Source organism: Melozone crissalis, unplaced genomic scaffold (assembly GCF_028551555.1).
Source record: "Melozone crissalis strain CALT ecotype California unplaced genomic scaffold, PUWL_Pcris_2 ptg000537l_1, whole genome shotgun sequence".
NCBI classification, from domain to species: Eukaryota; Metazoa; Chordata; class Aves; order Passeriformes; family Passerellidae; genus Melozone; species Melozone crissalis.
In genome coordinates this window covers 2,713,650-2,740,674 of record NW_026536235.1, presented here as the reverse complement: position 1 = coordinate 2,740,674, position 27,025 = coordinate 2,713,650, and the positions used below count along the sequence as shown (strand labels likewise).

The 27,025-nt window shown below is 51.0% G+C and overlaps 1 protein-coding gene across 1 annotated transcript in view; it reads left to right on the top strand.

The window, feature by feature from the left end:
- The window catches only part of SLC4A8 (solute carrier family 4 member 8), a 31,176-nt gene extending 5,555 nt beyond the window's left edge, over positions 1-25,621 (top strand). The window contains exons 2-25 of the mRNA XM_054295214.1: positions 1,972-2,053; positions 3,472-3,606; positions 4,231-4,366; positions 5,206-5,366; positions 6,753-6,938; positions 7,410-7,498; positions 7,608-7,765; positions 8,114-8,201; positions 9,784-9,930; positions 10,091-10,182; positions 10,935-11,109; positions 11,372-11,505; positions 12,750-12,995; positions 13,086-13,191; positions 14,570-14,731; positions 15,340-15,453; positions 15,900-16,061; positions 16,573-16,824; positions 18,791-18,859; positions 21,116-21,289; positions 22,078-22,215; positions 23,201-23,298; positions 23,726-23,829; positions 25,356-25,621. Of these exons, the coding sequence (XP_054151189.1) occupies positions 1,972-2,053; positions 3,472-3,606; positions 4,231-4,366; positions 5,206-5,366; positions 6,753-6,938; positions 7,410-7,498; positions 7,608-7,765; positions 8,114-8,201; positions 9,784-9,930; positions 10,091-10,182; positions 10,935-11,109; positions 11,372-11,505; positions 12,750-12,995; positions 13,086-13,191; positions 14,570-14,731; positions 15,340-15,453; positions 15,900-16,061; positions 16,573-16,824; positions 18,791-18,859; positions 21,116-21,289; positions 22,078-22,215; positions 23,201-23,298; positions 23,726-23,813 (3,192 nt within the window). The 3' untranslated portion in view covers positions 23,814-23,829; positions 25,356-25,621. The remainder of the gene's footprint in view (positions 1-1,971; positions 2,054-3,471; positions 3,607-4,230; positions 4,367-5,205; positions 5,367-6,752; positions 6,939-7,409; positions 7,499-7,607; positions 7,766-8,113; positions 8,202-9,783; positions 9,931-10,090; positions 10,183-10,934; positions 11,110-11,371; positions 11,506-12,749; positions 12,996-13,085; positions 13,192-14,569; positions 14,732-15,339; positions 15,454-15,899; positions 16,062-16,572; positions 16,825-18,790; positions 18,860-21,115; positions 21,290-22,077; positions 22,216-23,200; positions 23,299-23,725; positions 23,830-25,355) is intronic.
- Positions 25,622-27,025: the final 1,404 nt, after the last annotated feature.

The following is a 27,025-nucleotide window of genomic DNA, read 5'->3' as shown; positions in this document are numbered from 1 at the left end:
GTGGCGATGGATGTCACTGGAGCGAGGACGGAAGAGCCACTGGCACAGGAAAATCCGGCTGCTGGGCAACGTGGGGAGAGGGCAGGTCCAGGAGCAGGCAGAGGAAGCGACACTGGAAATCTGGAATTAGTGCTCATGCATCAGCAATCATTCCCAGCAGGAATCTTTGCTCCTCTTCCTCATCAAACTCACCCGTGCCTGGAAGGACCTGAAGGTTTTCCATCCGTGGGTTAAAGCAGGAATTTGGGGGGAACAGATTCCCTGATATCCAGCTGAAATCATAGTCCATTATTTATTCTCCATTTTCCAATCACCTCGTGGCATCATTATCGATACAAGGGCAGTGTCTGCCTGGTGGGGTTGGAAACTTTCCTTACAGATTCCAGCTGTGGTTGCTCTGAGCTGGTTCAGCTCTTGCTCCTGGAATCTCATCCAGCAGCCCCTCTAGTTCCCCCAGTTCCCTCAGGATTTTGCTCCTTTTCCATCTTCACTTTCAGGAATCAAAATCTGGGTGATTTTTGTTGTTTGAATAATTTTCGATCGCCGTGATGGCATTGAACCTCATCCACTCAATCATCCCAAACCTTCCCCTTGAGCCTTTAGATGAGGAATAATTGGGAAACTTGATGGAAAATAATTGGGAAAATTGATGGAAAATATGGATTGTTGGGCATTGCAGAGTTTGTTTGCACTGATTATGGGATTTTGGTTTTCTTGGGGGCAGAAGGAGAGGGAAGGTGAGCAGTGGTGATTCCTTCCTTTAGTATTTGCAGCATAAAAGAATCATGGAATGGTTTGGGTTGGAAAACCATCGGACCGTCCTGCTCCAATCCCTCTGCCGTGGACAGGGTACCTCCCATGAGCCCAGGCTGCTCAGAAATCCCAATTAAAAGATGGGAAATGCTGTTTTCTTTGGGGGACCTCTCACCAAGGGGAGCCTGAGCATCTGCAGGACCTTGAAGGCTTCTGGAGGTCATTGGTGGCCACGTCCTCAGGCCAAGAGCCACCCAGAGAGTCCTGCAGGAGCCACCCTGAGACCAAAGGTGGCTCTTTTCCCCCAGGTCCCTCAGGATTTTGCTCCTTTTCCACCTTTAGTTTCAGGAATCAAACTCTGGGTGTGCTTTTTGTCGTTTGAGTAATTTTCAATCACTGCAATGGCATCAAGGCAAGGTTGGACCTCATCCACTCAATCATCCCAAACCTTCTCCTTGAGCCTTTAAATGAGGAATAACTGGGAAACTCATGGAAAATATGGGTTGTTGGGCATTGCAGGATGTTTGTTAGCACAGATGATGGGATTTTGGTTTTCTTGGGTTGTCTGGGGGCACAAGGAAAGGGCAGGTGAGCAGTGGTGATTCCTTCCTTTAGTATTTGCAGCATAAAAGAATCATGGAATGGTTTGGGCTGGAAAACCATTGGACCATCCTGCTCCACCTCTCTGCCATGGACAGGGTACCTCCCATGAGCACAGGTTGCTCAGAAATCCCAATTAAAAGATGGGAAATGCTGTTTTCCATGGGGAACTCCCACCAAGGGGAGCCTGAGCCTCTACAGGACCTTGAAGAACTTTGGAGGTCGTTGGTGACCACGTCCTGTAGCCAAGAGCCACCCAGGGAGTCCTGCAGGAGCCACCCTGAGACCAAAAGTGGCTCTTTTCCCCCAGCTTGGAAATCCCTGTGTATTTATTCATTTTTTAAGAAATCAACTACAAAAACAAAGCAGGGGGTTGAGTATTTTTAGGTTTGAAATGCCCAAATTTGGGTCTGAAGTGCCTCTCCCCCCACAGTAACCATTCCAGACTCCCATCGTGTACAACACGGATGGGTTTATTTGGGATTGGGAAAAGAACCTTCCACAAGTCCCTGGTTTTTGGGCTGTGCCTGGAGGAGAAGCCGTGATCCTCATGGAATGGTGGATGGACAGGGAGCTCCACAGACCCATCACCAAATTTTCCCTTCTTGTCCTCTTTAGAGACACGACGAGGAGGCCGTGATTGACCAGGGCAGGACGAGCAATGTGGTCAACATCCACTATGAGAAGGAGGAGCTGGAAGGTGAGATCCTGCTGAGAACTTGCTGGGATCCTGCTGGAGGAGCCACCAGGGCCTGGGAAAAAGTCCCTGCAATGTCCCTTGCCTGGTGTCACATCAAGAGCAGCAAAACCTGTTGTGGTTCTTGGTTAAACAACAAATTATTGATTTATTTTTTATTGCAACGGCTTTTAAAGCCCTGGTGGAGGCCCAGTGTGAAATGTGTCCATGGGGTTGAATAATTCCCATCTGCTTTTCCCACAGCAGCTGCTCCTAGCTTGGAGAGGGCAGGAGAATGATTTGATGTGGTGGAGATTCCGTTTTCCCTTCTGGAGTTCATTGTCATGGGGCTCCTTTGACCTTTTCTTGTCACCTTCTGCCATAAAAAGATTTCAAAACTATAATTATTGTATTATCTCCTGCTTAATGAGCAAATCTGAGGGTTGGTGGTGGTGGTGTTGTCCAGCCCAAGCTGGAATTTGAGAAGGGTTTTGGTGCTTTTAGGGCACATTTAGGTGACCCCCAAACCATCCCTTGGTGTGAAGCTTGAGTAAAATGGGCTTGGAAAAAAGGACAAGTCTGTCAAAGTCAGGGGTCCACTGAAATTTACATTGAGGGAAGTTGCTGTGGGAGTTTTGGGTGTCTTGGTTTGGAAAGACAGGAGTCTGCTAAGGAAGGCAGGAGCCTTCCCTGAAATGGAGAATGTAAACCCTCCCCACCCCTCCGAATTGCTATAAATTTTAAATTAAGGGGCTCTCAGGCAAAAAATATGGGAGCAGGAAATAACGGTTCTTTAATAGGGAAAAGAAAAAAAAAAGGATAAAATAAACAATGCAGTAAACCAAAACAACACTGACAGAGTCAGAACCCAACCTGACACCCTGTGGGTGGCAGTCCTGTTGGAATTGTGGCTGCAGCCCTTCTGCAGTGTCAGGTGTGGTTCTGTTGGAGCAAGGGGGATCTGCAGAGAAGGATGTATTCTTGCTCTGAAGATCCAGTGGAAGGAGAGACAGCTGCTGTTCCTCTGGGGAATCCAGTGGAGAAGCTGTGCTGGTGTCTCAAAAACCTCTGGATTATATCTGGGTAGCAATGCTTGGCTCCTCCCTCTGGGCAGAGCATGTCATGATGGGATGTTATAGTTCTTATCAGCCATGCAGTGACATTCCATAGTCTGTTATCAGCAGAATGTCCCCTCCCGAGGGAGGTGTGATTGTGGTCACTCAAAGAGAGAGATAAAGCAAACTGCCCACTTGACAAAGGTAATCTGCCGTACAGATGGTAATGGAAAACATCTTGCATTGCAATCTTCAGCATTGGGGTGTCCTGTGTGGGTCCTGGATGAACCTCGCGGGTCCCTGAGGAGCTGCCCTGACTCTGTGGCCTCCTCCTGGGGTGGCTGTGCTGGCTGAGCCACCAACATTGCCACCATCCTGTTTCCCCAGGCCACCGGACCCTGTACGTGGGCGTGCGGATGCCGCTGGTGCGCCAGAGCCACCGGCACCACCGCGCCCACAGCCAGAAGCACCGGAAACGGGAGCGCGAGAAGGACGCGGTGCCCACCGAGCAGGGATACCACTGTAAGTCCTGCCGAGGTGCCCACCATGCCACTGCCCAGCCAGGTCCCTGGGGACACTTTGTGGGGCTGTTTTACCCAGGAAAAGTGGCTTTTTTTTTTTTAGCAAGGCTCCCTTTTTCCAAAATTTCCTCTGGCTTTGGAGTTAAATAAAATAAAAAAAAAAAAAAAAAAAAAAAAAATCCATAATGGGTTTGGGGATCCTGCTGTAAAACTGGAGGTGTGGGTAAGGAAAGCAGTCCCTGTGGACACTTTGTGGGGCTGTTTTACCAAGGAAAAGTGGCTTTCTTTTTTTTGGCAAGGCTCTTCTTTTTCCAAATTTTTTCTGATTTTGCAGTTAAATAAATAAATAATAAAATAAAATAAAATAAAATAAAATAAAATAAAATAAAATATCTATAATGGATTTAGGGATTCTGGTGTAAAACTGGAGGTGTGGGGAAGGAAAGCAGTCCATCCTTATGGGATGGAGGCTCCACCTTCCCCTGTGAGAGCCCGGAGGGAGCTGTGGGAAGGGGCCAGCCCAGCGTTTATGGCTGGACTGATCCCAGTGATGCCACTGGAATGTGAGTGTGCTGGGATGGATCCAGGCTCAGAAATGGGATGGGGAATCTCCTCCTGTCCCCAGACACCCCATCCCAGCGGGTCCAGTTCATCCTGGGCACGGAGGAGGACGAGCAGCATGTTCCTCATGACTTGTTCACGGAGTTGGATGAGATCTGCGTGAAGGAGGGGGAAGATGCCGAGTGGAAGGAGACGGCCAGGTAAATAAATCCCTGGGATTTGGGAATGGCAGGAAGCTGTGCCAGGAGGGGTTTAGGCTGGACACTGGGAAAAGGTTTTTCCCCTGCTGGAACAGCTCCCTAGGGAATGGTCACAGCCCTGAGGCTGCCAGAGCTTCAGGAGTGTTTGGACAAAGCTGTCGGAGACAGGGTGAGATTTTGGGGTGTCGGGGCAGGGCCAGGGATGGGACTTGATCTTTGTGGGTCTCTTCCCACTTAAGAGAGTCCATGGTTCTAGAGGTCAGGGAATGCTTGGTTTGGGCATCAGTGGGATTTTTGGGGTTATCCTGAGCCAGAAGTTGGACTTGATGGTCTTTGTGGGTCCCTTCCAATTCCAGAGATTCCATGATCCTGTGATCCTCATGAGTCCCTTACACCTCTGGAATTGATTCCATGTTTCCAGAGGCCAGGGACATCTCTAAGTGGGATTGTTGGGGTGTCCTGCACAGGGCCAGGGGTTGCACTCTGTGGTCCTCATGGGTTCCTTCCAATTACAGAGCTTCCATGATCCTGTAATCCTCATGGGTCCCTTCCACCTCTGGACATTCCATGATTCCATGTCTCCAGACGCCAGGGACAGTTTTAAGTGAGATTGTTGGGGTGTCCTGCATAGGGGTTGCACTCTGTGATCCTCGTGGGTCCTTTCCAGCTGAGGATATTCCAGGATTCTGTGATCCCTGCTGCCAGCTGTGGTGGCAGAGGAGTCCCCGTTCTCTGGGACATGGAACTCTCCCAGCTGCAGGAACCTCCTCCAGCCACTCCACGCTTTTATCCGAGGGGCTGCAGGGCTGGAGCCCTTTTCTCTCTGGCCAAATCCACAGGTGGCTGAAGTTTGAGGAAGATGTGGAGGACGGGGGCGAGCGCTGGAGCAAACCCTATGTGGCCACGCTGTCCCTGCACAGCCTCTTCGAGCTGCGCAGCTGCATCATCAACGGCACCGTGCTGCTGGACGTGCACGCCACCAGTGTTGAGGACATCGCCGGTACGGGGGAGAAATCCTGCCCGGGACTTGGGGCTCCCAGCTGGCCTGGTGGGGCTCTGTCTTGGTTTGGAAAGACAGGAGTCTGCTAAGGAAGGCAGGAGCCTCTCTGAAATGGAAAATATAAACCCCCTCCCTCTGAATTGCTATAAAATTTGAAATTAAGGGGCTCTCAGGCAACAAATATGGGAGCAGGAAATAACAGTTCTTTAATAGCAAAGAAGATAAAAGGATAAAATAATGCAGTAAACCAAAACAACATTGACAGAGTCAGAACTCAACCTGACACCCTGTGGGTCAGGGTGTTGGCAGCAATCTCATTGGAATTGTGGCTCAGCCCTCCTGCAGTGTCAGGGCTGGTTCTGCTGGAGCAAGGATCCTGTGGAAAGGTGCAGTCTTCCTCTGAAGGTCCAGAGGAAGAAGAGGCAGTTGCTGTTCCTCTGGGGAATCCAGTGGAGAAGCCGTGCTGGTGTTCCAGAATCTCCAGATTATATCTGGGTAGGAATGCTTGGCTCCTCCCTCTGGGCTCACATCTCCCAATGGGATGCTGTAGTTCTTATCAGCCAGGCATTCAATAGCTGTTATCAGCAGGTGTCCCCTCCTGAGAGAGGAGTGGGTGTGGAAGAGATGAGGAAAAACTGCCCACTTGACAAAAGACAACTGCCACACAGATGGTGATAGAATACATCTTGCCTTGCAATCTGGGACGAGTTCCTAGAATGGGAGTGGGCTCCAGGTGTGCAGCTCTTGCTGGCAGTGTGGGGTCCTTTGGAAAGTGATTTTTGGGTTAGAGAGAGACTGGAGCAAAGTTCTGCTGCAAAAAAAAGAGAATATTTTGCAGTAAAAGGGAGAATATTCTGTAGTAAAAAAAGAGATTATTCTGCAGGAAAAGGGAGAATATTCTGCAGTAAAAGGAGAATATTCTCCCTTTTACTGCAGTACCTTACTTTACTTTACTTTACTTTACTTTACTTTTTCCTTTACTTTTCTCAGTAAAAAGGAGAAGTGTTCTGCAGCAAAAAGGAGAATATTCTGCAGTAAAAGGAGAATATTCTGGAGCAAAAAAGAGAATATTCTGCAGTAAAATGAGAGTATTCTGTAGCAAAAAATGAGAATATTCTGCAGCAAAAAGGAGAATATTCTGCAGTAAAAGGGAGAATGTTCTGCAGCAAAAAAGGAGGACATCCTGCACATTTTGAGTATTTCAGGACCTGGCTGTTTGGCTCTACCTAGGAGCTGGCCCTTGTTCAATAATTACTCACTCCAAGCCATTTCCTCACATTACTCTGATTCCATTTTCCCTCCACACACCGGGGTTCAGGGCTTTAGGGGCAGAGTGGCTCAGGCAGGGCAGGTCCATGCTCTGACCTGGTGTCCCTGTCCCCCCAGATCTGATCCTGGCCCAGCAGGAGCCCTCGCCCGAGTTCGACGAGCGCACGCGGGCCAAGGTCCGGGAGGTGCTGCTGAAGAAGCACCACCACCAGAACGAGAGGAAGAGGAACAACCTCCTGCCCATCGTGCGCTCCTTCGCTGATGTCAGCAAGAAACAGGACCTGCACCTGCTGGAGAAGCCAGGTGAGGTTCTGCGGGGTTTGGGGCTGGGTGAGGTTCTGCATGGTTTAGAGCCAGGTGAGGTTCTGTGTGGTTTGGGGCCAGGTGAGGTTCTGTGGGGTTTGGAGACAGGTGAGGTCCTGCAGGTATGGAACCAAGTGAGGTTCTGTGGGGCTTGGAACTAGGTGAAGTTCTCCAGGGTTTGGAGCCAGGTGAGGTTCTGTGGGGTTTGGAACCACCAGGTGAAGTCCTCCAGGACTTGAGGTCAGATGAGGTTTTTGCCAGGTTTTAGCACCAGCTGGAGGTTTCTGCCAAGCTTTACCACAAGGTGAAGGTTTCTCCAGGGATTTGACACCAGGTGAGGTGTTCTCCAGGCTTTGGCACCACATGGGGGTTTCTGGGTGACTTTGTCCCCATTAGACTTGTTCTGGCAAATAACAAACACCCCAACTCCTCCCTTCCTCCCTTTCTGAGTGTTTTTCTCTTCCCTCCCAGCCCAAACCCTCACCCCTCACCCTTCTCCCACCACTGCAGAAGCTAAAAATGGGGTGACCCCTGAGACCAGTGCCATGGACCTAAGCAAGGTGAGACCTCTGCACCTCTCCCACTCCTCCAGGGGGGTGAGAGGGACCCTGGGGGACCCTGAGGGCTTCGTTTTTGGGGAATTCCCTGAGAGTGGCTGGTCATGCCCAGGCGGAGCTGCACTTCATGAAGAAGATCCCCAGTGGAGCGGAGGCGTCCAACGTGTTGGTGGGAGAGCTGGATTTCCTCCACCAGCCCCTCGTGGCCTTTGTCCGCCTGACCCCGGCCGTGCTCCTGTCGGGAATGACAGAAGTTCCCATCCCAACAAGGTCAGAAGGAGAAGCACAACTTTTTATTTAAAAAACCCCAAACACACCTGAAATCACCCCAAACCCACCTGAAATCAAATCTGGGGCCCAAGTGAACAAGTGGGAGCTGAATGTTTCTCCCATGCTGCTCCTCACCTTCCTCCCTTCCCTGCTGGATCTTTGAAACCTATGCACTCATTTCAATGAAATTGGCCCCAAAATGAGATTTGTGATTGGTTTTGGTGAGCAATTCAATCCATCAAGGAGGTAGGGAACCAATGTGTTTCCTCTTGAGGGCCCAGGGGTTTCTCTGGGTGCTCTTGGAGTGAAGCCACATTCCCCTCTCTCAGTTTGGTTTTCCTTGTCCAGGTTCCTGTTTGTTCTGCTGGGGCCAGGAGGAAAAGCCCATCAGTACCACGAGATCGGCAGGTCCATGGCCACCACCATGACGGATGAGGTCTGATGAGACAAGGGGGATCTCGGGGTCACTTTTGGGGTTCTTCACCATTTCCTGTCTCTGGAGCAGTGAGGAAGAGGATTTGCTGTCCCAGCTCTTCATTCACACCCCAAACCAGGCAGATTTACACCACCCCAAATCCCGGGGGCTGAAATTCCCTCTGGGTGCATCCCACATCCCATCCTTCCCTAGGGGGTGCCTAGGACATTTTCCCCAGTGGTGGCATTGCCCAGGCCAGAGGAACTTCACAGAATCAATCACACAATCACAAAATAATGAGGTTGGAAGAGACCTCTAAGATCATCAAGTCCAACCTATGCCCAAACACCTCAACTAGACTATAGCACCAAGTGCCATGTCCAGTCTTTTTTTAAACACGTGTCAGCACAGAAAGTCTAAAATCCTCAGCATCCAGAGCTCCAACATCTGCTCTTTGGCCTATCCCAATCTCAGCCCCCCACTTCTCCCTCCAGCTCCATCCCAAGCCCCATCCCTGCCTTTCTGCCTGCTGGATTTTGGCAGAAAAGTGAAATTACACACTTCTAATCAACTGCACAGCTGTAATCTCAGTGCTACCAACCAATTTCAGAAGCCTTCTCCACAGCCTCAGGTCAAAATGTAGAGCTCTCCTGGGAGTCAGGGTGTCACAGAATCACAGAATCAATCACAGAATCACAGATTCACAGAACAATGAGGTTGGAAGAGATCTCTAAGATCATTGAGTCCAACCTATGCCACAACACCTCAACTAGACTATAGCACCATGTCCAGTCTTAAACACATCCAGAGATGGTGACTTTACCACCTCCCTGGGAAGAGCATTCCAGTACTGTATTATTCTTTTGGTGAAAAACTTTTCCCTAATATCCAACCTATTCCTTCCCTGACGTAGCTTGAGACTGTGTCCTCTGGTTCTGTCAGTTGGTGCCTGGTGGAAGAGACCGACCCCACCTATCTCCAACCTCCCTTCAGGAAGGTGTAGAGAGCAATAAGGTCACCTCTAAGAGAGCAATAAGGTCACTGCTAAGAGGGCAATAAGGTCACCTCTAAGAGGGCAGTAAGGTCACCTCTAAGGCAATAAGGTCACCTCTAAGAGGGCAATAAGGTCACCCCTAAGGCAATAAAGTCACCTCTAAGGCAATAAGGTCACCTCTAAGAGGGCAATAAGGTCACCTCTAGGGCAATAAGGTCACCTCTAAGGCAATAAGGTCACCTCTAAGTGACCCCTAACTTCTCCTCTTTGAGCCAATGCCTCCAGTGTGGCCACAGGGAGCAGGGCTGAAATCCCACCCGGGATTCATCCTGCACCTCATCCTCCCCACACCCAGGGCTGGCACCATCCCAGGGGCGGCACTGCCAGGGTGGGAGAACTTCTCCTCAAAGCCATGAGGGACGGTGACCTCATGGAGGAGATGATTGCAAGCACCACAATGCTCAGATTCTTCCTGCTGGGGGAACGTTTCCAGCTGCCATTTCCAACTGGAGATTTGAGGAAGATGATCCTGCCATAGCCAAAGGGGAGCGGCCCAGGTGAGGACACCTGGGGTGGGTTGTGCTCTCACTGGGGCTGTCCTCTGGGCAGGTTTTCCACGACGTTGCCTACAAAGCCAAGGACCGGGCTGACCTCGTGGCTGGCATCGATGAGTTCCTGGATCAGGTCACGGTGTTGCCTCCGGGAGAGTGGGACCCCTCCATCCGGATCGAGCCCCCCAAAAATGTCCCCTCCCAGGTGGGTGCTGCAAGGGGGACAGGCAGCGCAACACCCCAAATTCTGCTAAACTTGGGATTCCCAGTTTGGCACAGCCACACCCAGGCCAGGAGCACAACAAGCTGGTGGTTGATAAAATACCTGGAAAATGCCAGTTTAGAGCTGAATTCTGTGCTCACAGGAAAAGAGGAAGATGCCGGGAGCTCTGGATGAGAGTTCTTCCCACAGCAAACCGGAGAAACACAGCGGTCCTGAGCTGGAGCGGACTGGGAGGTGGGAGCTCTCCTGGTTTGGGGCTTTCGTCTGTTTTGCCCCCAAAATCTGAGCAGGCACCTCCCCTTCCAGCAGCTTCTGGGGTCACCTGGTTCAGTGAAAGGGCCCACGTTGCCACCTTGGGCTGGGCAGGAGGGACATCTGGGAAGGTGGGAGATCTGGGAAGGTGGGAGATCTGGGCAAGGGGGTCATCTGGGTAGGGAGGAGATTTGGGAAGGTGGGAGATCTGGGCAAGGGGGTCATCTGGGTAGGGAGGAGATTTGGGAAGGTGGGAGATCTGGGCAAGGAGGTCATCTGGGTAGGGAGGAGAATTGGGAAGGTGGGAGATCTGGGTAGGGAGGAGGTCTGGGAAGGTGGGAGATGTGGGTGGGGGGGGAGATTTGAACAGTGAGGATGTCTGGGAAGGTGGGAGATCTGGGCAAGAGGGACACCTGGGCAAGGAGGACATCTGGGAAGAAGGGATATCTGGGTAGGGAGGAGGTCTGGGAAGGTGGGAGACTTGAGTAGGGGGGACACCTGGGCAGTAAGGAGATCTGGGAAGATGGGAGATCTGGGCAATGAGGAGGTCTGTGAAGGTGGGAGATCTGAGTAAGGGGAACACCTGGGCAGGTGGCCCAGCCGCAGCATGAGCACACTGGGGTTTCCTGGCTTTGGGGCAGGAGCAAACACCTCCAGGTGAAGGCCTTTTCTGCCCAAAGGAAACCAAAGGTGTTCTCCCAGAGAACAGCCTGGTGTTCCCTCCCTCCCTGCAGGCTCTTTGGGGGTCTGGTCCTGGACGTGAAGCGCAAGGCGCCGTGGTTCTGGAGTGACTTCAGGGACGGTCTGAGCCTGCAGTGCCTGGCGTCCTTCCTGTTCCTTTACTGTGCCTGCATGTCCCCGGTCATCACCTTCGGGGGCCTGCTGGGGGAGGCCACCCACGGCCACATTGTGAGCTCCTCTCTCTGTAGGGAGCGTGGGGAGGGGGAGATGCCCCAAAAGGACCCCCCTGGACTGGTGGGGAGTGTCCCTGCTCGTGGGGAGCGTTTGGAGCCCAAACCAGCCCCTGCCAACTCAACCCGCTGGTCCCTTCCAACCCAACCCGCTCCATAACCTTGGAAATCTCTTCGCTGCTGTGAATTTCCTTTGGGTTTCTTGGAGTTTTTTTATCCCTAATGATTGATTTGCTTTCTGCTCCCTCTCTCCCTGACAGAGTGCCATGGAGTCACTGCTAGGAGCATCCATGACAGGTGTGGTTTATTCTCTCTTTGCTGGCCAACCCCTCACCATCCTTGGCAGCACTGGACCCGTCCTGGTCTTTGAGAAGATTCTCTACAAATTCTGCAAGTGAGATGCTTGTCTTCTGTTCTTCTGGAGGAGAGGCTTTTTTATTGTTTTGGGCAGGGAGAAGATGTTTTTCTTCTCATTTTCTCGGTGGGAATTGTCAGATTTAAGTTGTTTGCTGGGTCACAGAGGTCTCCTGCTGCTGTTGTTGCACAGGAAGGATGAGAGCCCTTGGGATTCAGGGTCATTTGGGGTTTTTGGCTTGGGGTCATTTGGGATTTTAGGGTTGTAAAGAAGCAGTTGGAGGAGCAGGAACCAGAGGCTCTGGATGGATGCCCAAGAAAGGTGAAACAGATCACTCTGGTTTGGGAATGATGGAGGGTTTGTTTTCCACTGAGTACAAAATTCTAAACCTGATTTTTGCTGGAAGAAGAAATAGATTTTGCCCTAATCTCCATGTCGTTCAAATGGAATACTTTGAGTTTTGGTGATTTTATTGAGCAAGTGGGAGCTTTTCCTGGGAAATAGCTCTTTTCTATAACAGTCCTTTCATCTTGGTGACTTTGGTGTGGGATGAACCCCCCTCACCAGAATTAAACTTCTCATTTACCCCCAAGCTGACTGTGGGTGCCCAGGGCAAACCTAGCTGGTTTTGGTGTCAGGGCTCTGGGGCACATGGGAGAACGTTCCACAAACTCAATCAGCCTTCAAGGCATTAAGAACACATTAATTAATGCTAATTAAACACTTGGCTTCTCCACCCACTGTGACGGTGTTCACAGGGGTTTTCAGATGAGGGAAGAGACGAGAATGTTGACTCCATGTTTCAGAAGGCTTGATTTATTATTTTATGATATATATTACATTAAAACTATACTAAAGGAATAGAAGAAAAAGTTTCATCAGAAGGATAACTAAGCTATGAATAGAATCAGAAAGAATGATAACAAAGGTTTGTGGCCTGGGCCCTGCGTCCGAGCCAGCTCACTGTGATTGGCCATTAATTAGAAACAACCACATGAGACCAATCCCAGATGCACCTGTTGCATTTCACAGCAGCAGATAATCAATGTTTACGTTTTGTTCCTGAGGCCTCTCAGCTTCTCAGGAGGAAAAAATCCTAAGGAAAGGATTTTTCATAAAAGATGTCTGCGACAACCCACACCCTGCAACCTCAAGGACATGGAAACCTCAATTACCACCTGCAACCTCCACACCCTCTCCCATTGCTCCTAATTTTCTCTGGAGGAAGGCTCGGTTCTGAGGCCTGTGCTGGCCTTTCCCCAGGAGGTTTTGTGCTTTTCCAGGGACTACACGCTCTCCTACCTGTCCCTGCGGACATGCATCGGGCTCTGGACCGCATTCTTCTGCGTGGTGCTGGTGGCCACGGACGCCAGCTCCCTGGTGTGCTACATCACCCGCTTCACCGAGGAGGCCTTCGCCTCCCTCATCTGCATCATCTTCATCTACGAGGCCCTGGAGAAGCTGAGCCACCTGCGGGAGACCTTCCCCGTGCACATGCACAGCAAGCTGGACCTCCTCACCATCTATTAGTGGGTGTTCTCCTCCTCACCCTCCCTCAGGTGCCTCTGGGCTCATCCTGCTGCTGTTCCCTCAGCCCTGTCCTGGTTTCCCCCCTCCAGCTGTAAGTGTGAGCCCCCAGCTCATCCCAGCAACGAGACCCTGCGGATCTGGCGGAGCAACGGGGTCAACGTGTCGGGAATCACCTGGGGAAATCTCACAGTGACCGTAAGTGCCCTGGGCCACCACTGCCTCAGGGAGGCCAGGTGCCAGAGCCACCTTCTTCAGGAGACTTGGGGCTTCAAAGTGCTCCGAAAAGTCCCTGCTAAAATCTCATAAGTACTTTAAGCCTGCTTGGTCCTGGAAAGGAGAGTCCAAGGGTGCCGAGCCTACCTGGTCCAGCCCCCCTGGTCCAGCCCCCCTGGTCCAGCCTCCCTGGTCCAGCTCACCTGGTCCAGTCCATCTGATCCAGCCCACCTTGCTCAGCCCACCTGGTCCAGCCCCCCTGATCCACCTCACCTGGTCTAGCCCCCCGGTCAAGCCCACCTGGTCCAGCCCACCTTATCCAGCCCACCTGGTCCAGCCCACCTGGTCCAGCCCCCCTGGTCCAGCTCACTTTGTCCCCAACCTCAGGGACAAGAACTGTCCCACTCAGCTTTGTGGGACCTTGATCAAGGTTAAGGGAGCTTAGATTCCTGGAGCATTTTAAGGACTGAAGTTCCTGCCTGAAGGCAGTGATTGGCTCCCTTAATTGGTTCCTAATGACTCCCAGGCCCTGCTGTCGAAGAGTCTTGCATAAATTTGCATGTCTGAGCAGCCCCACAGGGATTGTCCCTGCAAGCAGAGCCCAGGTGTGGGATGGGGGCTCTTTGGGACATCTCCAGCCACTTTTGGCCTTGTCCTGAAAGCCCCAAATGCAAAGGGACAATTTGTCTCTTTTTCCATCCTATGGTTGTCCCAGCCCTCTTTCCCTGGTCCCTCTTTATGCACAAATTTCCAGCTTTTCCTTCTTCTGCAGTGTTTTCCTCAGCTATGGTGGGGCAGAGGATGTGCCATGGGTCTGTGGTGTCCCACCACATCCTGCCTCTGCTCCCCTCTGTGTAATTCCAGCTCCATGTGTCACTTGTTCAGCTGCTGCTGCCCATATTTGCATTATAAAAATATAGAAATATTTATACATAAACATCTACATGTTTATATAACATATTATATATAATACTATTTATATATTTTATATATCTCTAGTTATTTATCTTTGAAATATTTATATTTATAAATATATATATGTGTAGTATATTGTATTATACATAATATGATATGATATGATATATGATATATGATATAATATTTATAAATATTTATATTTATATGTAAATAGTAACATTTATATTATTATATTATAATATAATAATATTTATATTGTATATTTCTATTTATTTCTATATAAATATGTACATATTTACATCATGCTGATATATTTATAATATATTCATATATTCATATTTATAACTCCTATGGCAGCTGCAGGGTCACAGATCTTGCACCAAGACCCTCCACCCCCCGTTATCCTGGTTTTCCTCTGTGTTCTGATGCTCTGTTTCTCCAGGAATGTCGCTCCTTGCATGGGGAGTTCCACGGACCTGCCTGCGGACACAACGGCCCCTATGCGCCCAATGTCCTCTTCTGGTGCTGCATCCTCTTCTTCTCCACCTTTGTCCTGTCGAGTTTGTTGAAGAAGTTCAAAACCAGCCGTTACTTCCCAACCAGAGTAGGTAGAAGGTGGTGGCTGGGGGCAGATTCCATGCTCCTTTCCCAAAATGCCATTCCTGAAGCACTGAAGGATTGGCCACCGCTCAGTCAGGCTGGGAAACGCTGACCTTGGATGTCCCTCCCTCGTTTCCATGAGTGCAGAGAGGTTGTGGCATTCCCCACCTGCCTCACAAACTGTTCCTGAGTGATGGCTTTTGGCTCAGGCAGTGGGAAATCTGCTCTTCCAAAGTTATTTATTTCTCTTCCCCTTCTGAGCATCATTTTCTGGAGTGGCATTCAAATGAGGAGTTGCCATGGAAAAACAGGAATGAATGATGCCTCAGTGCCTTATCCCCATTTTACCCAGAAGTGTGGTACCTTTCCTCATTTTTGGTATTTTTGTTAATGTCTGAATTAAAATTTGAATTTTCCCCCTAATTAAACTCTTTCTGCTGTCCCACACCAAATCCCCAGATCTCCAACATGGCAGCACCATCCACCCAAAGGAGTTGGCTGCATGTCCTTGGAGTGGAGGGATTTTAGGGATTAACAATCCCAGCTCTGTGGGTGTCCCCAGGTTTCCCCCCTCGTGTCCTGGCCCCTCTCAGCCCCAGTTTCTTGCCCCAGGTCCGAGCCACAGTGAGTGACTTTGCTGTGTTCCTCACCATTGTCATCATGGTGCTCATCGACCTCGGGATCGGGATCCCGTCCCCCAAGCTCCACGTCCCCCACGTGTTCAAGGTAACGGGGTAGGGATTGGTGGAGAAAGCTTTCGGCACCTCAGGTGCCACCAGGTGATGTCAGGGCAGGCCTGGAGGAGGTGCTGGTGGTGGAACCATCTCTTCTTGGACATCCAAAAGCATTGATCCCCCATGGAAATCAGGGCACAGCCCCAAAACCAGACACTGGACAGGAGAACCATCACCAGCAGGGCAGGGCTGGGCTGGAAGAGCTGCTGGTGGTGTGAGCTTCTGCCACATCCAAGTCATCAATCCCTTCCTGAATTTTGGGAAGCCAGCCCCAAGTCCAGGGGAGAGGGGACTCTGGGACAGACGACACTGGTACTGCGGAGCCCCCTGGGAGAGGGTGACATGAAGGGAAATGGGAAATGCTTGGACACAGGGATGGAAGGGAACAGAGGCCAGGAAAGGGTTTGGGCTGGGAACTGATCCCACCCTGTGTTGCAGCCCACCAGGGATGACCGTGGGTGGCTCATCAACCCCATTGGGCCCAACCCGTGGTGGACGGTGTTGGCTGCACTCATCCCAGCCCTGCTCTGCACCATCCTCATCTTCATGGACCAGCAGATCACGGCCGTCATCGTCAACAGGAAGGAGCACAGGCTCAAGGTGAGGGGCTGCAGGGGGTCACCCCCTCCCCACCCCACTCTGTGGGGCTGGGACAAGCTCCAAACACTTTGGGAAGGTTTGGGATAACACCAGGCTGTGTGGCAGGAGCTCTCCTGGACACAGAGAGGGGATGGCAAATTTTGGGAGCAGCAAGTGAATATTGGAATGTAGAAGGGTTTTTTTCAAATGTCAGTGGCAGCTGGGGAATGAGCTCCAGGGATCACTCAGAGCCATGTCCTACCTGCAAGTGGTGGGAATTTCTTTATGAATGAAAAAATAATCAATTTTAAAATGATTTCTGAGTACCAGAGATGGTACAAACCCTCCAGACCCACTTTGAGTCCTGCCAGACTTTCGTGCAAGACATCAAATCCACGTTTGGTTCCAGTTCTTATTTCAAACCTTATTTGAATTTTCCAGAAGTTGCCTTGTGCTTGGGCAGTCTTTGAGCCCCACCCATGGTGTTGCCCTTGTCCCTGAGGGATGCTCCTGTTCCACTTTTGCTCCCCAGAAAGGCTGTGGGTACCACCTGGACCTGTTCATGGTGGCCGTGATGCTGGGGGTGTGCTCGGTGATGGGGCTGCCCTGGTTCGTGGCCGCCACCGTCCTGTCCATCACCCACGTCAACAGCCTCAAGGTGGAGTCCGACTGCTCCGCGCCGGGCGAGCAGCCCAAGTTCCTGGGCATCCGGGAGCAGAGGGTCACTGGCCTGATGATCTTCGTGCTCATGGGCTGCTCCGTTTTCTTCACCTCTGTGCTCAAGGTGAGAGCGGGATGGAAATCCCCTGGTGACCCACATGAGTTTGGGGGGAGATGTGAAATTAGGGCCTCTCTCCCCCAGGTGATGCCAAGGGCAGGATGGGAACCAGCCTCGGTGACTTCCCAGCCCTTCAGACCCGGCTTGGGGTGCTCAAGCCAAGCAAACAGGACAAATCCCTTAATTTGGGATTGTCCTCCACATCCTCTGTAGTGAGAGGGATCCTGGCTGGATCCCACCAAACCTGGTCCATCCCTGCCCTTCCCAGCTGGACTGGAGAGAAAATAGACCAAAGGTTCATGGCTTGAGATAAGGACAGGGACAGATCCCTCATCAGCCATGATCATGGGAAAAAACTCTGGAATTAGGGATATTAATTGAGTTTATTACTGACAAAGTCACAGCAGGATCATGAGAATTAAAACCAAACCTTAAAAACTTCCTTTCTTCCCCATTGGTCCCTCCCAGGGGACACAGTTCTCCAGGTTCTCCTCCAACCCGAGTCCATCCCATGGCAGACAGCTCTCCCCAAACTGCTCCAGCAGGTCCATCCGGGAGCCAGCGGGAGCTGGTTCTGCCAGACATGGAAGAAACTTCCAGCAGCTTCTCACAGAGGCCATCCCTGCTCCCCAACCATGGCCACGCAAACTCAACATGTCCACCCCCTCATTGAGTTAGAATTTAGCATTTCAGACAAGCAGGACTTTATTGGCTGCAATTCACTCCCCCAGGAGCCTCGGAAGAGCCATTCCCAGGAGCTGGACCCTCAGAGTTCCCCCCACAGGCTTCCCTGCCCCTTCTTTTCACCAAACAATCCCAGCTCCAGGTTCACAGGAGACAAAACCCAGGCTCAAAGGAGACACAACCCAGGCTTAAAGCAGACACAATCCCAACTCCATGCTCAAAGCAAACACACAATCCCATCTCCAGGCTCAAAGCAGACACAGTCCCACTTCCATGTTCAAAGGGGACCCATTTCCACCTCCAGGCTCAAAGGAGACCCAGTCACAGATCCAGGCTCAAAGGAGACACAACCCAGGCTCAAAGGAGACCCATTCCCACCTCCAGGCTCAAACCAGCCCCATTTCTACCTCCAGGCTCAAAATAGACATAGTCCTATTTCCAGGCTCAGAGGAGACCCAATCCCATCTCCAGGCCTCAAACCAGACCCAGCCCCACCTTCAGGCTCAAAGGAGACACAATCCCACCTCCAGGTTCAAACCAGACATATTCTCATCTCCAGGCTGAGAGGAGACCCATTCCCACCTCCAGGCTCAAATGAGACACAATCCAGTCTCCAGGCTCAAAGGAGACACAATCAAATCTCCAGGCTCAGAGGAGACACAATCCCAGCTCCAGGCTCAAAGGAGACACAATCCCAGCTCCAGGCTCAAAGGAGACCCATTCCCACCTCCAGGCTAAAACCAGACCCATTCCCACCTCCAGGTTCAAACCAGACCCATTCCCACCTCTAGGCCCAAAGGAGACACAATCCCAGCTCCAGGCTCAAACCAGACCCATTCCCACCTCTAGGCCCAAAGGAGACACAATCCCAGCTCCAGGCTCAAACCAGACCCATTCCCACCTCCAGGTTCAGAGGAGACACAATCCCACCTCCAGGTTCAGAGGAGACACAATCCCACCTCTAGGCTCAAAGGAGATGTCATTTCCATGCATTCCCACAAGAGTTTTTTCGAGATAATTTTTACCCCCCACAGGAGGTCTCAGATAGATGAAATGTGCTCCTGATGGATGAAATCCCCTCTTTGTCTCCAGCCTCTCTGGAAAAGAGGATTATTCTGATGGAATGAGTCAAAAGATCAGCCTGACCCAGAGAACAAAATCTGTGCTGGATAAAATCCAGCATGGGAAAGTTGGGAATCTCCAGGCAGCACCTGAGAAAGGAGTGGTGGGAGAGAGTGGCAATGCTGCAAATGAAATTGGAGCCATTAATTGTTGCATTTTTCCCCAGTTTATCCCGATGCCAGTCCTTTATGGGGTCTTTCTGTACATGGGGGTCTCGTCACTCCGAGGAATCCAGGTACGGCTGCTCCGGGGAATTTCCTCTCCTGAAGGCCTTGGGGTGGGAAAAATGTCTCTGAGAGCAGGAAATTCAAATGTTTTTTTTGTCAGGAATGGTGGGTGCAGGCTCAGGAAGTTTTTATGGCTTGGAGGGCCAGTTCAGTACTGGGAGGACCCAGTTCAGTGCTGAGAGAGTCCAGTTCAGCACTGGGGAAGGCAGTTCAGCACTGGGAGAGGCCCAGTTCAGCACTGGGAAGGCCCAGTTCAGTGCTGGGAAGGCCCAGTTCAGCACTGGGACAACCCAGTTGAGCACTGGGAGAAGCCAGTTCAGCACTGGGAGAGGCCCAGTTCAGCACTGAGACAACCCAGTTCAGCACTGGGAGAGTCCAGTTCAGTACTGGGAGGATCCAGTTCAGCGCTGGGAGGAACCAGTTTGGCACTGGGAGGGGCAATTCAGTACTGGGAGGACCGAGTTCAGCATTGGGAGGGCCCAGTTCAGTGCTGAGAGAGTCCAGTTCAGCCCTGGGGGAGGCAGTTCAGCATTGGGATTGCCCAGTTCAGTACTGGGAGAGCCCATTTCAGTACTGGGAGCACCCAGTTCAGCACTGGGAAGGCCCAATTCAGTGCTGGAAAGGCCCAGTTCAGCACTGGGACAAACCAGTTCAGCACTGGGAGAGTCCAGTTCAGTACCGGGAGGATCCAGTTCGGCACTGGAAGGAACCAATTCAGCACTGGGAGGAACCAATTTGGCACTGGGAGGGACAGTTCAGTGCTGGGAGGACCCAGTTCAGCACTGGAGGGGCAATTCAGTACTGGGAGGACCGAGTTCAGCATTGGGAGGGCCCAGTTTGGCACTGGGAGGAACCAGTTCAGCCCTCTCTGTTTCAGGTGTTGGGACAGGTTGGTGTTTGGTGATGGGAAAATAGCAGAATTCATGTGAAGAGAAGGAAATTTTACTGGAGAGAATCCTTGCTGGGGATTCCCTGGGCCAAGAGATGCTGACCAGAGAAAACCCTGGAATAACTCGGAATTTGGTGGGCAAAGCCAGGTGGATTTTGGATGGAGTGAAGGGACAGCAGGTGCTGGTCCCAGGAGGAACAGAAGGGGATCTTGGATTTCTCCTTGCTCCCAAAATCTCCACATCCCAGCAACTGCAGGAGCTGTGGCAGTGTGTTAGTATAACTTATTTGAGCTAGGTCTAATGAGCTCTAGGGGGCTTATAACACACTTAAGATAGCTTAGCTACTTTTGGAGGCATAAAAATCAGCAGGATGGCTTCTGTTGCAGTGTTGGAAACAAAAAAGTTTAATAAAAGGCAAAATAACAAACAGAAAAACTGAGCTAAGTGTTTGACATTCTTGCTCTTAGTAAAAACACTTTACAAAAGCAGTTAGTTTCTTTGTTCACGTCTTTTTCTAGTTAATTGTTTAGGCGAGACTTTTTAGCTCTTGTCTAATTAGCCATCCTTGAGTTTGAAGTGAAGTGTCTTAAGTCTTATGAAGTGTCTTTTCACTTAATTAAAGAGAGAAACTTCTAAGCTTCTGTCTTAGTTTGGAAAGCCAGGTGCCTTCTAAGGAAGGCAGGAGCCTCCCTGAAATGGAGAATGTAAACCCTCCCCACCCCTCTAAATTGCTATAAATTTGAAATTAAGGGGCTCTCAGGCAACACATAAGGGAGCAGGAAATAACAGTTTTTTAATAGGGAAGAAAATTAAAGGATAAAATAAACAATGCAGTACACTAAAACAACACTGTCAGAGTCAGAACCCAACCTGACACCCTGTGGGTCAGGGTGTTGGCAGCAGTCCCATTGGAATTGTGGCTCAGCCCTCCTGCAGTGTCAGGGGTGGTTCTGCTGGAGCAAGGATCCTGTGGAAAGGTGCAGTCTTCCTCTGAAGATCCAGGGGAAGAAGAGGCAGCTGGTGTTCCTCTGGGGAATCCAGTGGAGAAGCCGTGCTGGTGTTCCAGAATCTCCAGATTATATCTGGGTAGGAATGCTTGGCTCCTCCCTCTGGGCTCACATCTCCCAATGGGATGCTGTAGTTCTTATCAGCCAGGCAGTGACATTCAATAGCTATTCTCAGCAGGTGTCTCCTCCCGAGGGAGGAGTGGGTGTGGAAGAGATGAGGAAAAACTGCCCACTTGACAAAAGACAACTGCCACACAGATGGCAAATAGAATACATCTTGCCTTGCAATGTGGGACAGCTTCTTCCTTTTTCAAGAGACAAAAGACAGTTTTATCACTCCTCCAGCAGTGCTCTCTTTTCCCTGCAGTTCTTCGATCGCCTGAAGCTGTTCTGGATGCCAGCCAAGCACCAGCCCGACTTCATCTACCTGCGCCACGTGCCCCTGCGCAAGGTGCACCTGTTCACGCTCATCCAGCTGCTCTGCCTCGTGCTGCTCTGGGCCATCAAAGCTTCCCGCGCCGCCATCATCTTCCCCATGATGGTGAGGGACGGTGTTCGCGGTGTTCCCAGTATCCTTGGTGTTCCCAGTGTCCCAGTGTTCCCGGTGTTTCCATTGTCCCCAGCGTTCCCTGGTGTTCTCAGTGTTCCCAGTGTTCCTGGTGTTCACAGTATCCCCGGTGTTCCCAGTGTTCCCAGTATCCCCAGTGTTCCCGGTGCTCCCGGTGTTCCAATTATTCCCAGTGTTCCCAGTGTTCCCATTATTCCCAGTGCTCCCAGTGTTCCCAATGTCCCAGATGTTCCCAGTGTTCCCAGTATTCCTGGTATTCCCAGTATTCCCATTATTTCCAGTGTTCCCAGTGTTCCCAATATTCCCGGTGTCCCCAGTGTTCCCAGTGTTCCCAGTATTCAAGGTATCCCCAGTCTTCCCAGTGTTCCTGGTATTCCCAGTATCCCCAGTGTTCCCAGAGTTCCCGGTATTCCCAGTGCTCCCAGTATCCCCATTATTCCCAGTGCTCACGGTGTTCCCAATGTTCCCACTGTTCCGAGTATCCCAGTATTCCTGGTGTCCCCGGTGTTCCCAGTGTTCCCAGTATTCCTGGTGTTCCCAGTAGTCCCGGTATCCCAGTGTTCCTGATGTTCCCAGTATTCCCACTATCCCAGTGTTCCCAGTATTCCTGGTGTTCCCAGTATTCCCAGTGTTCCTGGTGCTCCCAGTGTTCCCAGTGTTCCTGGTGCTCCCGGTGCCCCTCACTGTCCCCCATGCTCACAGCCCTGGAGGGATGGAAGCACCATTTCTGGCCTCACCCATCTCCCCTTTCCTTCCTGAAGGTTTTGGCTCTTGTTTTTGTCCGGAAAGTGATGGATTTGTGCTTCTCCAAGCGGGAGCTCAGCTTCCTGGATGACCTCATGCCAGAAAGCAAGAAGAAGAAGTTGGATGATGCCAAAAATAAAGCCAAAGAAGAGGAGGTAACACCAGGAGCTGGGAATCTCCTTGTGGTATTTTTGGGGTCCCCCATCATTGGGAGGAACTAATGAATCTGACTCCATGCTCTTAGAAAGCTAATTTATTGTTTTATGATCTATATTATATAAAATAATGTTGTAGTAAAACTACACTAAAGAATAGAGAAAGGATACAGACAGAAGGATAAAAGATACTAAAGAAAAACTCACAACTCTTTCCAGAGTCCTGACACAGCTGGTTGCGATTGGCCAATAAGTAAAAACAATTCACATGAAATCAATGAAACAATCACCTGTTGGTAAACAATGTCCAAACCACATTCCAAAGCAGCAAAGCACAGGAGAAGCAAATGAGATAATATTGTCTTCCTTTTTCTCTGAGTCTTCTTGGCTTCCCAGGAGAAGAATCCTGGGCAAGGGGATTTTTCTAGAAAATATGATGGTGACATTTCCTCTGGGCTGTGAGATTCCCTGTTCCTGTCACAGCTCATCCTTAGATCATGGAATTGTAGGGCCATGGAATGGGTTGGGTGGGAATCGACATTAAAGCCCAGCCAGTGCCACCCCTGCCCTGGGCAGGGACACCTCTCACTGTCCTGGGGTGCTTCAGGCTCGTCCAGCCTGGCCTTGGGCCCTGCCAGGCTGCTGCCTCTGGGCAGCAGCTGTTGGGAACATCAGAACTGAGTAAAACGGATCTCACAGCCTGGATCCCACATCCTGAACTTTTTTCCCTAAATTCTGAAAGAGTTTCACACCAGAACAGAGACATCATTATAATTTTAAAATGACCCTTATAATAAAAATAATTATATATTTCTGTGAAGGTTTGCTCCCAGCAGTGTCACTAACCCCAAACCCACCCACAGGTCTTTACCTGCTGCTAAGAGTGCTGTGGGTCAAAGGAGAGGGCAGCCTGCCAGGTTTTTACTGGAATTTCATTTTTTCTCTCTTGGATCAAGGAGAGACAACTTGACTCGTCTTTTTTCAGGAGTCCCAGAAAATGATGGAGGCAGCTGCTGCAAATTCTGTTCAGCTGAAGCTGGGCAAGACCAGCAGGGTGGACACCCCAAAGCCCAGCAGTGACAGGTAAAGATCCCCCCAGGTAAGGACCCCTGGCAAGATCAGTGGGAAGTGTCTGGCTCAGATTTCTCATCTTGCAGATTTATCCCCAGTCATTTTAGTGGGAAAATCCCAATTTACTGGAAATTTAGGAGGTGATGGCAGAGCTCTGTCCCCACACAGATGCTGCATAATTCCTGTTTTATCCCAAAACTACATCACCAGTGGTTTTCTGGGATCTGCTCCCACCTGAGAGGTCACAGGGGAAAACACAAAACACCAGCTGTGGGTCTGCAGCTCCGGGCCTTGATTCCCAAAATTCCTCATCCAGCCAAACCATCCCCACCAGCTGAGGTCCGGTGTTCCAGGCTCTCCTGTCCCTCTGGCTGCTGCCAATTCTCCTGGTGAGATCAGACCCCTCCTCATGGAAAACCATCTGGAACATTCCTTGCAGGGCTGATCCTTCCGAGATCAACATTTCGGACGAAATGTCCAAGACCACGGTGTGGAAGGCTCTGACCATGAACACAGAAACGCTCTGAAGCCGGGAGGAAGGAGGTAAAGGCTCAGCTGTGGGGTGGCCTCGTGGGGACAGCACAGGCCCACAGCCCCTCTGGGCTCTGGCCAGTGCTGCTGGGCAAGGGGAACGCTCTTGGGAAAAGGCAGCAGGACCATGGCCACCAGCAGCAGGACCATGGACACCAGATCCTCTCTGCAGGGAAGTGTGGGAGCTGCACCTGGAATCCTGGGATCCTACACCCTGAGAGGCTTTGAGGTGCTGGGGGCATCTCCAGAGCTAGGAGTGGAGCTGGAGAAGGGCTGGAGGAGCAGGAGGAGGGTCTGGAGAGCTCCTGAGGGAGCTGGGAAAGGAGCTCAGCCTGGAGAAAAGGGCTCAGGGGGGACCTTGTGGCTCTGCACAACTCCTGAGAGGAGGAGGCAGCTGGGGGGATTCGGGATCTGCTCCCAGGGAACAAGGACAGAAGGAGAGGGAATGGCCTCAGGTTAATCAGGGAAGGTTCAGGCTGGATATTGGAGAAAATTCCTTCATGGAAAGGTTGTCTAAGCCCTGACACAGCTGCCCAGGGCAGGGGTGGAGCCATCATCCCTGGAAGAGTTCCAAAAACTTGAATGTGGCACCTGGGGACATGGCTGGTGATGAACATGGCTCCCAGGGGACAAGGACAGGAGGAGAGGGAACGGCGTCAGGTTGACCAGGGAAGGTTCAGGTTGGATATTGGAGAAAATTCCTTCATGGAAAGGTTGTCCAAGTCCTGACAGAGCTGCCTGGGGCAGGGTGGAGCCATCATCCCTGGAAGAGTTCCAAAAATGTGGATGTGGCACCTGGGGACATGGCCAGGGGTGAACATGGCTCCCAACAGAATGAAAGGGAATGGCCTCAGATTAACCAGGGAATGTTCAGGTTGAATATTGGGGAAGATTCCTTCATGGAAAGGTTGCCCAAGATCTGACACACCTGTCCATGGCAGGGGTGGAGCCATCATCCCTGGAAGAGTTCCATAAACTTGGATGTGGCCCCTGGGGACATGGCCAGTGGTGAACATGTCTCCCAGGGAACAGGGACAGGAGGAGAGGGAACGGCCTCAGGTTGACCAGGGAAGGTTCAGATTGGATACTGGGGAAGATTCCTTCATGGAAAGGTTGTCCATGACACAGCTGCATGGGGCAGGGGTGGAGCCATCATCCCTGGAAGAGTTCCAAAAATGTGGATGTGGCACCTGGGGACATGGCCAGGGGTGAACATGGCTCCCAACAGAAGGAGAGGGAACGGCCTCAGATTAACCAGGGAAGGTTCAGGCTGGATACTGGGGAAAATTCCTTTGTGGAAAGGTTGTCCATGACACATCTGCATGAGGCAGGGGTGGAGCCATCATCCCTGGAAGAGTTCCAAAAACTTGGATGTGGCACTTGGGAACATGGCCAGGGGTGAACATGGTGGTCAATGGTTGGATTTGATGATCTCAAACACCTTTTCCCGCATGAACAATTCCATGGATCTCCGATTCTGTGTCTCCCACTGATGACACCCTCCCTCTTTCCCCTTTTTCCCCCATGCCCACGTTCAGGCGCCTCGACGCCGCCGTCGAGGAGCAGGAGTGTGACTCAGGGATGTGCCAAGGCAGACACGGAGGAGCGGCTCGTTTCCCAGCCGAGGGGTCCCACAAAGCCATGCAGAGTTTCCCGTTCCCCCCGGGCTGCTGCGTCCCGGGGGTCCGTGTTGTCCAGCCTCGTGTGTCCTCGTGTGCGTGTGTTGTGCAGTGGTGGAGGCTCTGCTACCGCTTCCCATCAGTTCTATTTTTTTAATCTCTAATTCTTCGTCTCCTTTCTCTCTTTTTTTTTTTTTCTTTTTTTTTTTTCCAAATATAAACTCTGAATGTACAAAACCATTCCCTGCTCGATCTGGCGCCTTCTCCTTCCTCACAGACGGGGTTTCGGGCTGGTTTGGGATCCTCCTTTGGATAATTTCTGTCTCTTACTAGTACAAGAGGGATGCTGTCCATGGTGGGACAGTGTTGGGAGCATCTTAGAAATTGGGATGAACCACCCCTGAGCACTCAGGATAGCACAAAGGAAAAGCTCCCTATGCTCCATTTTCCCATCTTTTTTGAGGGTCTTTCTGGGCTCTGCCACCAGCCTGAGAGCAGTAAAATCTAGAAATGTCCCTTTTTAGTCAGCTCCAAAATGACCATAAGGGAAGCTTAAAAATAAAATCCCTGGTGGTGCTGAGTTTGTGAGGGTCCCCAGGATGAGGTGAGAGATGAGAATCTGACTCCATGTTCTCAGAAGGCGAATGTATTATTTATATTAAAGAATGATATACTAAAACTATACTGAAGCGATACAGACAGAAGGCTTAACAAGAATGATGATGAAATCTTGTGACTGACTCCTCAGAGTCCGACACAGCTGATGGTGATTGGTTATTAAATAAAAACAATTCACATGAAACCAATCAAACATTCACCTGTTGGTAAACCATGTCCAAACCACATTCCAAAGCAGCCAAACACAGGAGAAGCAATCAGATAATTATTTACATTTTTTCTCTGAGGCTTCTCAGCTTCCCAGGAGAAGAATTCCTGGCGAAGGGATTTTTCATAAAATATGGCAGTGACACTGGTGGTGGGAGCAGCCAGGTGAGATGTGGAGTTCTGCACCCCCAGAATCTCCACCCTTGTTCCTCCCCTTCTGTCACCTCCTGGACTCTGTTTTTTCCTTCACCCCATCCTTGCAAAGCCTCTTTGGAGCTGCAGGGAACTGGGAAGTGCCTTTTCCTCCTCCTTTTCCTGCTGTTTCACAGGGAGAGGCTGGGAAGCAGTGAAGGTCCTGAAGCTCTCCCCACACTTTGGTGGTTTTTGGGGCTCTGGTGTCCCCCTGGGATGTGTGGCTGGGTCTGGGGACCGTGGAGCTGGGAAGGGAGGATGTTCCAGAGGAAAAGGTGCTCCCACAGCCCTCGGGAGGTTTGGAACATGCTCCAGCCTCTTGGAATACACAGCTGGGACAGGGGCACCACCACTCCTGCTCATCCCACCCATCCAGGAGCCTTCTCCTTCATGGAACCACCCCAAAAGGACAATGGGGAAAACAAGGTGGGGAATTGCTCTGTGAGAGGATGGAGGTGCCACCTCCCCAGGCAGGGCAGAACTCCATCAGGTTAGATGGATGGGCATTTGGGAAGTGGAGTTTCACTGCTGCCAGCCTGGGGCGGGCAGTGGCCGAGCAGGAAAAGCTGCCT